At 42.7% G+C, this 12,323-nt stretch overlaps 1 protein-coding gene across 1 annotated transcript; it reads right to left on the reverse strand.

Annotated features, from left to right (window-relative positions):
* Window positions 1–2,039: 2,039 nt before the first annotated feature.
* LOC108100656 (cuticle protein 7) lies at window positions 2,040–4,005 on the reverse strand. The gene is made up of 3 exons (XM_017204667.2): window positions 3,919–4,005; window positions 3,696–3,827; window positions 2,040–2,974 (listed from the first exon to the last, which is right to left on the reverse strand). Exons 1-3 carry the CDS (start codon window positions 3,931–3,933, stop codon window positions 2,564–2,566), a joined length of 558 nt encoding a protein of 185 aa, XP_017060156.1. The 5' UTR covers window positions 3,934–4,005; the 3' UTR covers window positions 2,040–2,563.
* Between the last annotated feature and the right edge of the window lie 8,318 nt (window positions 4,006–12,323).

Consider the following 12,323-nt stretch of genomic DNA (forward strand, 5'->3'; position numbering starts at 1 on the left):
ACTCGCAGATACAAAGATACAATAAGTGCACTCGATGCCATATAGAGAGCACGTGTTGGCGACAGTTTATTGAGACAGTCGTCTTGAATGTCAACTAGTCGGGCCAGCAAAAACCGAAAGAGAAACATAAAGCCAAGACTTTAGTGACTGTCATTTATCTATGAAGAAGTTGCTGGCTAACTAAAGGTTATTGGAGCAGCAGCTACAGAAACCGATAGTCATACAAGTTTACATTCCATTCGACATTGGAACTTTGGAACAAGGCAGAAGTGCTGCCCAGGGCACCTGACTTGAACTCAGTAGTCTAGTTGGCCAGCGGAAACTTCCTTCCGGCATTTCCCACTCTGACCTTAACTGCTGGAGAATCCGCCCCCGAAGGCGGCACCTGTCCGTTCTTGTTTCTCGTTTCAAGTAAATTAATGGAGCCCACGTATGAGAGATTCCCCCTTTTGTTTTGCTTTGGGTTGAGCTCGAAAATGCGCACATTTAAACGGTCCGCTGATCACTGATCTTTGATAAATTCTTTTTCCCTCAGCCAGCTTTTTGCACCATTTTCTCTGACGTCTCTGTTTTGATCGTCGGCCATTTGTCTGGCCAAAGCCACGTTGTGCCCATTAGGAGATCAATATTTGGCTTTGTTTCGTTTCGTTCGCACGTTAAAAGTGACGGAAATGCGAAGATTTGTTGCATGCGGAAGCCCCACGCACTCATCTGTTGTGACTTAAATGTTTTAAGTTATGCTTTATTTGTTTATTGTCTTCATCGGGGAGTCGCCCCCGAACTTGTGACCGCACTGGAGGGCAGCACCTCCGCGGCATATTTCCTGCTGTGGCTTTCAGGGGGGGATGAAAGGAAAAGTGCGTGAAGGGATGGGAATTTGGTTATCTAAGTGCCTTTTATTGCCTTGCCATGTTATGAATTTGTTATCGACAAAAGGATCCTTTTAAAAGGAAATAAATTGTATTAAATGAACATTTAACATTTAAGCTGTTTCCACTTGAAGTCTTTAGTTGTTTAATAAAAATAAAACCTTTGCAAGGTGAACAGGAATAGATTACCAAATTATTCCATTTGAAATGAACTGGCAAGGAAAAGACTTTAGAGGTAGATCAACGGGTCTCACTTCTTAGATTTAGTTATGGAACTAAACTTCTAATGTTTAAAAGTAGTCTACTAGTTTTAGTCTTAACCTTAACAGCCAAAAAGCGTGCACATATTTCAAACACTTTTCTTATCCTCAAATGCACAATTTCTAAGCCCACTCTTATTTGTTTTACAAAAGCTCAGCCCAAAAGTGCTCTATGAAACTAGTTAGGAAAATAGTTTAAGACGGGTATGCATGTTACAATATTCCCCAATGTAAAAACAAATAAAACACATCATGTTTATTAAAACATATTATTTAGGAGAAAACTAACATTTTATATTAATAAATGTTGTAAATATCCATCTTATATTAAATCAACAAACCAATCTGCAATTCTTTAATAGATCTTACAGCAGCTTTAATCTGATGGGAAGATACAAATGCGCGAGTATCGAGTAAACAGACGTCAGAGTTCTTTGACTGATAAATAATAATTAAGTAAGCACTAACTGGTTATTGACTGATCTAATGCCAATCAATCGATAATGCTTACCTTCACCTTTTCTAATCACGCCCACAAATTATCCAGTTTTATAATTGTCAACCAAGTGGCATGATCTCAACCAAGCGCTCTACCCATCAATTTCCATAACTTTCATATTCAATGGCAATCATAATTAGCAATAGAATCGATTGCTGGTTGAAAGTGAATGTGTTCTAATCAGGCAAAAAGCACAAAGTATTAAAGTAAAGCAGCACTTCAATTGTTCGTTAATAAGTTAAAGCGTAAACTTTGCATAAATTTTATAAATATATATAAAAATATATAAATGTATATAAATTTATATATTACATGAACTTATGTATTACATAAATTTATAAATATATAATTTTGTAACCATTCCCACGCTTCACTTTAAACCCTTTTTCTGTGCAATAAAAAACGGTTTACTTGAATTTTTGTAATTCTCTACATTTTGTATTTATAGCATTGTCAGCAGTTCAGCTTCAAACTTAAAGTATACGCAATCTATTATAATACATGTGTTATTTATTCATTTTTTTTTGCTTTGTTCGTTTTTCTTCATCTTTTCAGGTTGGTTCTTCTCGTGGGCGTGTGGCATGATGGGCGTTTGTTCTTCACTCGTTCTTTTTCTTTCTTTCGGTATTTACAATAAAGGAGGAGTTTGGCTAACAAACCAAAAGAGAATTGCGCGAAAGCTGAGACAGAGACGGCAATGTGTGTGTGTGTGTGAGTGAGAGAGAGATGCCGTGCCGGGGAGGGGAATCCCCGACAGGCGATGAGGACATGACTGGGACGCTGAGTATTTTAGCAGGCTTCGTCAGTGGATCCGCGGGTAATCCGTTTGTGAGGTCGTCAACGTGCTTAATAAATTACAGAACAGTGGAGTGGAGTGGAGTGTCGGCGGTGCAGCAGCAGGTGGTGCATCGAGGCGGCTCGAGGAGCTGCTCCACTTAGTAGTGGGCCACGTGCGCGTGGGCGTTGTGAGTGGCGTATCCGTAGGCGGGCACGGCGGCGTGATGCGCCAGGGATCCGGCGTAGGGAACGGCTGGGGCGGCGGCCACGTGGTGGGCGACAGCGGGGGCGTAGGCCACGGCGGGAGCGGCATGGGCCACCACGGCAGGAGCAGCATGGGCAACCACGGCGGGGGCGGCATGGTGCACGGTGGGTCCGGTCTTGTGGACCACGGCGTTGAATCCATTGTGGTCATCGGCGGTGTACTCCACGGTGCGCACCGAACCGTCGGGCTCCACCAGGGAGTAGGATCCCTTCACGACATCGCCGTCGCGCACCTCGTGCTGCGACTTCACGTCTCCGGTGTGCGAGTCAGCCACTCCGTAGTTGTAGTGGTACTTGGGGTAGGCCTGCGGATTGCCAAAAGATGAATACGTCCATAATGAGTGCGGATTTGCCTCGGATTGGGTGCTAATTTCGTGTGCATGCCACACGCCACTCGCCAATCGCAGCGCCACAGCTGTACGGCTGTGCTAATGGACGCGGCGTGGGAAAATCACGAAATGTCAGAAGCCACGATGACCCTGGGCCAACTTTTTAGCACTCCGTTGGCCAGAGGAGCGGGTGAAAGGCGGAGCGGATTGGCCACCAGTCGCTGGTGGTGTTAGTTTTAGGGCATACTAAATGTAATTTTATGATTGCTTTTAGAACGGTTATTAAGTTGGTGCCTGATAGCGTAATTTGTGTAGAGATTACCGGTCGTATGAGTAATTTTTTGGGAAATATTTACGAGTCGCATATTTAATTTTTATAAGAAGTAGTTTCTCACAAGCAAAGGTTAGTTTTTACAAATTTATCTAATTTAAGGAAACACAAAAAAATTTTTTTTTTATTTAAGCTTTCAGATATGAATAGTGTATTAGCATCTTTTTAATAGCTTGTTAGTTTTATGTCTGTAAATATTTAAATTTACTTTCATATTTTATGTAACCGCAAAGGTTATTTTTATCAAGAAATGTATAAACCTTTAATCATAAATCCTATCATTGCGATCTTTTTGAAAAAAAAAATTACCAACGTTCTGATTTAGTAATCCTTTTCGAGCGTTTCCCTAGTAGAGGACCAACTTACATGATAATCGATTCCCTCGTCGTGGTGTCCGTGGCCGGCGTAGATGGCCGGGGCGGCGGCGTAGAGACCAGCACCATGTCCGTGGAGGACTCCGGCGGAGGCGGCGCTCAGGACGGCCAGGCAGATCAGGGACTAGAGCACAGGGGAGGGGTTTTATTATTCAATATTTTTTGAACAGATCACAGGGCACTATTGCGCAGGCGGGGCTATCCTGTTCACTCACTTTGAAGAATGCCATTTCGAATGGAGTTTTTGGGATTGAGTTTTTTGTTTGCAGACGCGAGTGTGTGCTGTACGTTGAGCTGGATTCAACTGATAACTAGAACCAAGAAGGAAGCCGCTTTTATATACAAGACAACGCCCGAGCGGGCCAACACGAACCGAGCCGCAGAAAGCCGAATGCGAGTCGGTCAGCAGCAGCACAACAAAAATGCCATTCGAAGCCAAGCTCTGCGCAGCGAAGCCCAAGAAGTTAAAGCCCCCGCAACTCCCCCTGCAACCCACTAAACCTCCGAACCCCCCGAGCAGTCCACAATTATTTAATGCTTTTCGAAAAACGAGAGTGAAGTTCAGTTGGATGTGGAGCAGTTGCTGGCTGCGGTTTGTCTTTGGAAATTGTCTGATTTGTGAGATAAGTCGCGATGTACTCGCATACGTATGGAAATCGAAATAATTGTGAAATGGAAGGGAAAACCTCAAATTGGATAATACCCGCCCGACACTCAATACGAGTTCTAGCTGCCAAGTTAGGCAAATATTAACATATCAAATTGGCCATTACTATGGCATATTAATTATGAAATCATGATCAGAAAAAAGGTCGGCTATCTTTATGTTTTCATCTCCCATCACGATTTAATTGAAATGGCCTCTCCGAGCTCCCTCGCAAAACAATCTTCGAAGCACGAATAAAATTAGCCGCAAACACAAATATTTATGAATAAAATAAGACAATGGCTGGAAATAAGTTAAAATTGCATTTCGGTGGGCGGAGGTGTTGCCCCCTTCCCTCCCCTCCCCTCCCCACCCTCCTTATTCCAATGTTTTTTTCTTCAGCATGTTGCAATTTGTTCGCTCGTCTATTTCGTGGGCTTCCAAGACGATGTTTTCAATGTTCTATGTTTTCTTTTTGTCTGGCTTGCACAGAGTGCTGGGCGTCGTCTAACAAAACTTCCAGATAATGCTATAGTGCACTAAGAAAAACATTTAAGTATTACAGAGTCTAGAAATCTTTTAATCTATTTTTGCATAAAAAATCTATTCAAAAGCTTTTGGTGACTAGTTTTTATTTGTAATAATTAAAATAATAATTTTTCTAGATTATATCCATTAAATGCTTTTTTTACGATTTATTTCCAGTGCACCGGCTGTTGTTCCTACTAACGAATTTTAATTGCCATGTAGGCCGTTTTGCTTATTAAACCAATCTTGCGCAAAGGGGATGTCAAGGGGGGTTGGCCTTGGAGAGGGTTCAACCCGAAGACACCGCTGAAGTGGGGAGCAGCGTGGCGCCACATCATTATGGCCAAAATATACGCCAGTGCAGCCCCAACTCATTACCAGGCCGAAACTACAGAAAACTACAGAAAAAGCGTTTTGTTTTGTCATATTTTCGGGGCTGCCTTGCTTTGTTTTATGGCATATTTGCTGGGCTTATGCGACGTACTTGCCCTCCTTTGGCTCATTTAATAAATTGTCTCGAACTAGTAAGCTCGGCTCTGACTTCCCCCCCTCGACTGGCCCCTGCACGCCTAGTTGGACATCGCGAACTAAAAAAATTGAAGTAATCATCTCAAGGTTAGCACGACACAGCCAACGACGAACGGCAAACGACGTGTAACGGATCACTAACAGTTGTAATCGCAATAGTCGGGCCAAGGGAGTAGCTCTAAGGGGTATTATCATCCAAAAATATCTCAAAATAAACTGATGGATTTGTTGAATTTCTTCTATGATTTTTATTATTCCATCTATAGAATTTGGTAGAACAATGGAAATAATTTCGTTGCGCTGAGGGTATACAATTTGTATTTCATTCGATAAAAAATTTGAAAGATTCATGTAAACATAATATTTTTTTTTTACATTTCCCAACCCCCTGAAACACCAACTCTGGCCCTCTGAATTGGATTTTCGATTTCAGCCTGGGCTGCCTGAATTAGAGCACGATCTGATTACGTCCTTTGTTTGCGGAAAATGACGCACCGCCATGGCCAATTAATTGAATTTTTGCAGTCGAGACTTGAAAAAACTAGGTTTAGATTGGATTCGAGCAAAAATGCTGTAATTGATTGCCTTCGATGGATGATTAAGCCATATTTGGGAAGAGGTAGGGCTGTTGAAGCCGAGAGGAGTGGTTTGCATTGATCGATAGAATACTTCTGATACTACAATATTATTTAATATTTTCCTACAAGTGCTGGGTAACCAGGTCTCTCGGCTTCCTTGATAAGAGGTTTCATTTCCTATGTAAGCACCAACCCGTTAGTTAAATGTGTGGAAATTCCTTGAGCAATCATAAGCCACTTACAAAGCGAGAACCAAGTCCATTTAAAAACACACACTCTGAACCCAAGAATGACAATTGCAAATTCGTTTGGCCATATTGCGCGTTTCCTTTTCGATTTAATTATGCACCCCTTCCGCAGTCCGTGGAACAGATCCGCTCCACATGCTCCCCAGTTTGTATATATCTTTACAGTTATGAGTCAGTTGTGGGGTTCAAGCAGCCAGAAGTTAGTGGACCACCCAGACCAAGTTGGTAGCCGGATTCGCAGAATCGCAGATCGCAACGCCCAAGTGGCCCGCAGCGCCTGCAATCTGGGCCAGATCTCAGCCAGATCTCGGCTCGTCATGTCAGCGGACCAAGATCCCAGATCCGAGATCCGAGTCGCTGGTCACTTGAGTTGAGCCCGGCTGAGTGGGGATCTGGCCATATTTTTCTAGCTGCGGGTGCATGACGTGACGTGGTCGTCGTGATTCCTAGGTGTCGGCTGAAAAGTCAGAGAGCATTCGCCCAGAGAACACTGAGATTAATTTGCTACTAACTATATTTTTATTATTTTTGGAAATGTCAGCTATAAAATACATTATTCTGTTAATAAACTAAATAAAAGGAATTATTTAAGATATAACCTATATATTTATTATCTAGAAATTGGTAGAATATACTACACTTTTAGTTTCTGTCAGTGTTTCCACTCTAACTCAGCTAAAATACCTCAAGTTGATATATATTCAAGCAAATTTGTTGTGATTAAAGCAATTTGTGTGCGTTGCCTCTGCTGCACTAGCTGTTGCCCGCTGATTGAGTGGCAAATGTTTGCAGCTTTCCACACATTGTTGTTTTTGTCGTGTGTGCGCAATATGCGAAACAAGTTCGTTGCCTAAGTCACTCGTTTGATTTTGAGTTTCGTTCTGTCAGATGTCTTGCGAAATATCGCCCGATGGTGATGGTGAGTTCACAAGTCAACAGTGAGTGCAGAACGTGGGTTATAATTTAAATTAATTATGCAAAACCGTATTGCAATTAACATATTGAACTAAGCCCGAGCGACTCACGGCAATTAACATTTACTCATGATTTGCTTTGATCATTTTCGACCAGCGGCTACTCCGCTTGGCTTTTGCGGTAGCAAACCACAAAAAAGACGGGGGGCGGCAATAAAAAGACAATACCAACTGCAGTAATTGAACAAACCGCTGACCTTGACCAACACCGAATGGAATTCGTTGGAAATCAAACTGCAATCAATAGACAAAAGAGTTCAGCTGCCAGATAGAAAATGTTAAAAAGCGTAATTGATTAATAAAATCGCTGGGGCATAACATGCTTGTCATACAGCCAAAGCCTGATAATAATAATGCGAAGAAAATCTGTTTTTTCCTTTCCTTTAAAGTGTATATAGTGCACCCACCGAAATTGAGCCACCAAGGTCATAGCAACTCTGATTTCAATTTGATTGCGGCTGCTACTCCAAGTTTTTCCCCCCACAAATGTAATTTTTGTAAACGCTCTAAGATTTGGGATCTGGGTTTCAGTTCTCTGACAGCTTAATGCCAAAACTCTCGGTGGGCGTTTGGCTTATCAGCCGTCCAATTTGGGATTGCAGGAGGGAAAGGGGGAAAGGGGGGAAGGTAGGTAAACAGACAACAGCTTAATCCGTACAATTATGTCGCTCGAGATTTACATAGATCACCTCCATTGTTCCGCAGGGAGATCGACCTTCGGGCGGTGGCCAGATCGGGCTTAGAATGGAGGCCCAGCGATGGCAATTTGCCATGACCAGGCCAAAAGCCCGGGACCCAGTCTTTGCTCAGAGTTTGGACTGCATTCAGCATTCAGCTCGCTTTTCGCAATGCATTCACCACAGTCTGAACTCTTGGGCGATTGGGGCTGTTCGCTGGGGGGGGCGTGGCGCTTTACAAAATTTCCGCTTTGGGTCTCTCGTATCGAATTGGTTTTTATATGGTTTTGTAATTGTCTGGCCATTGTCATTTTTGTTGTTGAAATTTGTGGCTCAGTTCGCTGATTTATTGGCTCTCGATAAAGTGCATTGTTTGGGCTTTGGCATGTCGAATGCTTATCGCATTGTTCACCATATCCGGCTTAGAATTGTTCCTGCCGTGGAACATAACTTTTGTGGATATATATTTCATACCTGGCGCTGTTGCAACAACCGAGAGAGGCGAGCCGCAACAAAGATGTCTCAAATATGATCATATGATCTGCACCCCCCAGCTCTCTGTGAACATGGTTAACCGCAACTCAATTGTTGGCAATCGCTTCTTGCACAACTGCGACGTGTGGCTGCCCTGTAATCAAAAGTTGAACTCGGCTTGCATTCAGCTCCCTTTGAACCCCCGTCTTTGTTTTTGCGATCCGAGTTGCGTGGGTGCCGACGCCTTGTATCTATCGCCAGTAACATGACAGTCCATTTTCTAGTGGGCCCCCAAGAGCTTATCGGATATTTACACAAGCTGGCTTGCAAAAAGAATTGCCCTTAGTTGATCTTAAAAGTGTGTATAAAAGTTCTTCATAAAATAAAAACGAAAAAGAACAGTTGGCAGGCGTGAAAGCAATGTGTCGAAATATGCGAGGAAATAACACAATTAACTTTTATTGCCACGTTTTGTGATGGCAAATTTCCTATAATTTCCTGCAGCGATTTGCAGCTCCCTGAGTGCGGCCAGGGCGAGTTTGTTGCCTAAGTCTTTTGTTTAGTTTTGCATTACAAATATTTTGCCACTTGCCCGGGCGAGTCATAACCACCGCTGCACTCGAAGCTTTCAGCCATGGACTAACGCTAGTAACGGATTAACAATTGTAATGTAGTTCAAACAGCACATTCACCCATTAACCCACAATTGCCGGCGGACATGGCTTTTCCCCGTTTTCCACTCAGTTTTCCATTTCAGCGGGACACACCCAGAGCCAAAACGACATGATTGCGGAAGATCTATCATATTTGGGCCAAGGAATGGTGGCTGACCAGCAGGATGGTGAAGGCAGCGCCAAATTCGTGAGGTTTTAGTATGCACAATTCGCTGGTTGCCTTACTTTACTTTAGATTGCGGGCCGGGGATTAGTTATTTTTAAATATTTTAATGATTTTTTTTCGGCCGGAGTCTTAGGCCAACACCCCCGCGAATAAATCCCCCTGCCTTCCCCTTCCCCCACAAGATTATGTAAGGCGGTTTCTGTTCTCTCTCTCGCTCTCTGCAAAATGGCAAAACGCTTTCGAAAGTTGCAGCTGTGGATGCAGGCCGCAAGTGAGACAGTTGTAGTTGAGTCGGTTACTTGGCCAGCTCCACATGACACAATTTGTTAACTAGATCATTACGTAACCCCCTCTCTCTCCCGGTCTCTTTCTCCTCGGTTCGGTGTCTAATCAAACGACATGCAAGCAGCCGCCTGCCTGCATATGCAAAAATAACAATTAGCCATCATTTTGATGCCGGCAACGAGCGGATAGAAATCCCAAGACTTCAGTTCGGCTCACGCCACTCCACTCCACTTCACTCTGCTCCACTCGACTCGAATCCAATCCACTTCGGTTGCAGACAGGCGGAGATGATAATTAAATCTGTTGCGTTGATGGGTTGCCAGGCCAAATTGAGTTGACATCTTGTGTGAGCCTGGCTAATTAATGGCCGCTCGTCGGGATCGTTCACTTGGGCCTCAAAATAAAAACATATGTTCGCCTGTCCATTAGAAGTAAACGCGGAAGCTGAATAGCTATGCCAAAAAAAAAACCTAATTTGTATTGCTTTTTCCTAACACATCATTAATTATACGAAAACAAAAGCCACGCAACACACCTCGAATGCTATTTCAATTTCGTGCAGACTCAAATCATAAATAAATATAAAGACAAGAGATCTTGACCAAATTGATCGTCGGTTCTTAACTCGTAATCTCGGCTCACTTTCGGCTTCGATATTAAAAGGCAATTCATTTTTTCCGCCCGTTGATTGTCTGAGAAACACTGCAACTCCCATTCGCGGATGATGATTAATGGAGCCCAGACGATCCGAGTCCGAGTCTGAGTTTGAATTTGAGATCGAGTCTGAATCTGAATGTGCCCCCATCTGGGATGGGCTCTCTAATGGCCCACAATTGTGGCAATCGCTGTAATTAGCCATCGGCATCGGCGGTGTGCTGATTGTGTGTGGATTGCTGCCTTAATTGTGTCACTTTTGCAATGCCTCGCCAAATGGTTCATTTGCACAACGACGGCGAAATTGTGTCAAGTTCAGAGCCGTCGAAGCGGGGATTTGAATTTCCACGCCTCATGAGGAAACTCGCTTTGGCCAGCTTTCGATTGCCGCAAGTTATGGGTTTTTTATGGATTTTCCACGGAGTTGCTTGGCCAGCTGGGTTGACATTGGGGCCAAAACGAGTTGTGCGTTTACGCACGATTCCGTTGCGAGCCAGTGAATGAAAATGGTGGATGCCAATTCATTGATTCTGTCCAATGCGAATAGAAGCCACGTGCTGTCCAGACAGGCAGTCTAAAAAAGAACTACCTATACTGCAATAAAAACCTTATCCAAATTCATGAAAAACATTTATGATCTAAGACCAATTTAGTATATAATATTGGGCTTTAAAGTTAATATATTCTTAGGTCACGAATTTAGATTTTAAGTATTAGTTTATTGTATAATTTTTATTGAGTATTTTTATTGAGTACAAGTAAATTAAATTGGACTTAAATATAAAATTTTGCTAAGGAAAATTGATTTATTTTTCTTTGTTAGATTATTTCCACTGATGGAAGTTATGTTTTTCAGCCTCACTTAAGTGGCATTCGGTAGCCGTTCCCCGAAAAACGAAATGGCTTTATTACATGAGGAATCCGAGCACATGAATTGGAAACACTTTGCCCGGGGCATTCACATGCCCGAGCGACTCCGAGCGGAGCCACTTCATCATCGTCGAGAAGTGTGGCCTTGTCAATGCCGTTTCGGAGGAATAATAATAAAAGCGGCGCATATCTGGTGCAGCCGCCGGTAAACAATTGCGATTGTCTCGCAGTTGCAAGTTGCAACTTCAGTTGCAGCTAAAGTTTTTCTCACACGAGCGATTGAGTCAGCAGGGAGTTTCGGAGTATGCGGTTTTGTGGAGCCTGCCGTGTAGGAAATGCCACGATTCCCACCCATCCACTTGAACCCAGGCAATTAAAGTTACGATTTCAATTTGGTTCTGATTCCGCAGTATCCACCTCTTTCGGTTTTCGGCCGGGTGTAGGTGGTGGCGTGATTTGAAAGTTCAATTAGCCCGCGGCTAAGACAACTGAATTAACTTAATTAAGTATCTACCGGTCTTACTTTTACTTTCGTCAGATCTGCTCTGCTCTGCTCTGTGTTGGTCCGGTGATCAATTTGCCTGACCCTGAAATCGTTTGGGGCTGGTAAAACGACGAGCACTTTAGCGCTTAATTATCTCGCATTTCCCGACGGGGAGTTTCAAGTTTAACGCGGTTTGTAAATTGTTTAGGGCCAAGGAAAACACCAGCACGCTAAACGGATCAAGATTGATGGTGCGTGGAAAACTATTAAAGTTATTCCAAAGTTGCAGATAAACACTCACGTTGAAAGATAATTGCCAGACTTCTCTTTGAAATTATGAATCATTAGGCTCTGACTATTTAAATAATTTGAAAATTGCAAATCAAATTAAGTCTATTTTTTATAGCAGAAAAAGGCGTAAATAATTTAGGGCATAGATATTAAATAGCACCGATATGGTTCGTTCCACAAAGATAGCAATAAAATAATTAGTTTCATAATAAAATGTATTTAAAATATAACAAATTTTGCACAGTGCGGCTTTATCTTCAATCTAGAATTCCACATTGATTAGTTCTGCCACTCCAAATCTGTCATCGTGGGAAGTTCGCCAAGTAATTGCTTTTCATACATACACCAACACCCAATTAACAGAGATCTTAATAATAAAATGTAGGCATCATAATTCCCGAGATTAGCAGACACACAAGCAATTTGTCGAGCGATTGGATCACGTTTAATCACAATAGAATTTGCATTCGAGTAGAACAACAGTCGGTATCTGCTGAACAATTAGATAAATATATATAGTTATGCCTCGGCATGAATCACTTG

The sequence above is a fragment of the Drosophila ficusphila genome, unplaced genomic scaffold (assembly GCF_018152265.1).
Source record: "Drosophila ficusphila isolate 14025-0441.05 unplaced genomic scaffold, ASM1815226v1 contig_286, whole genome shotgun sequence".
Lineage (NCBI taxonomy): Eukaryota > Metazoa > Arthropoda > Insecta > Diptera > Drosophilidae > Drosophila > Drosophila ficusphila.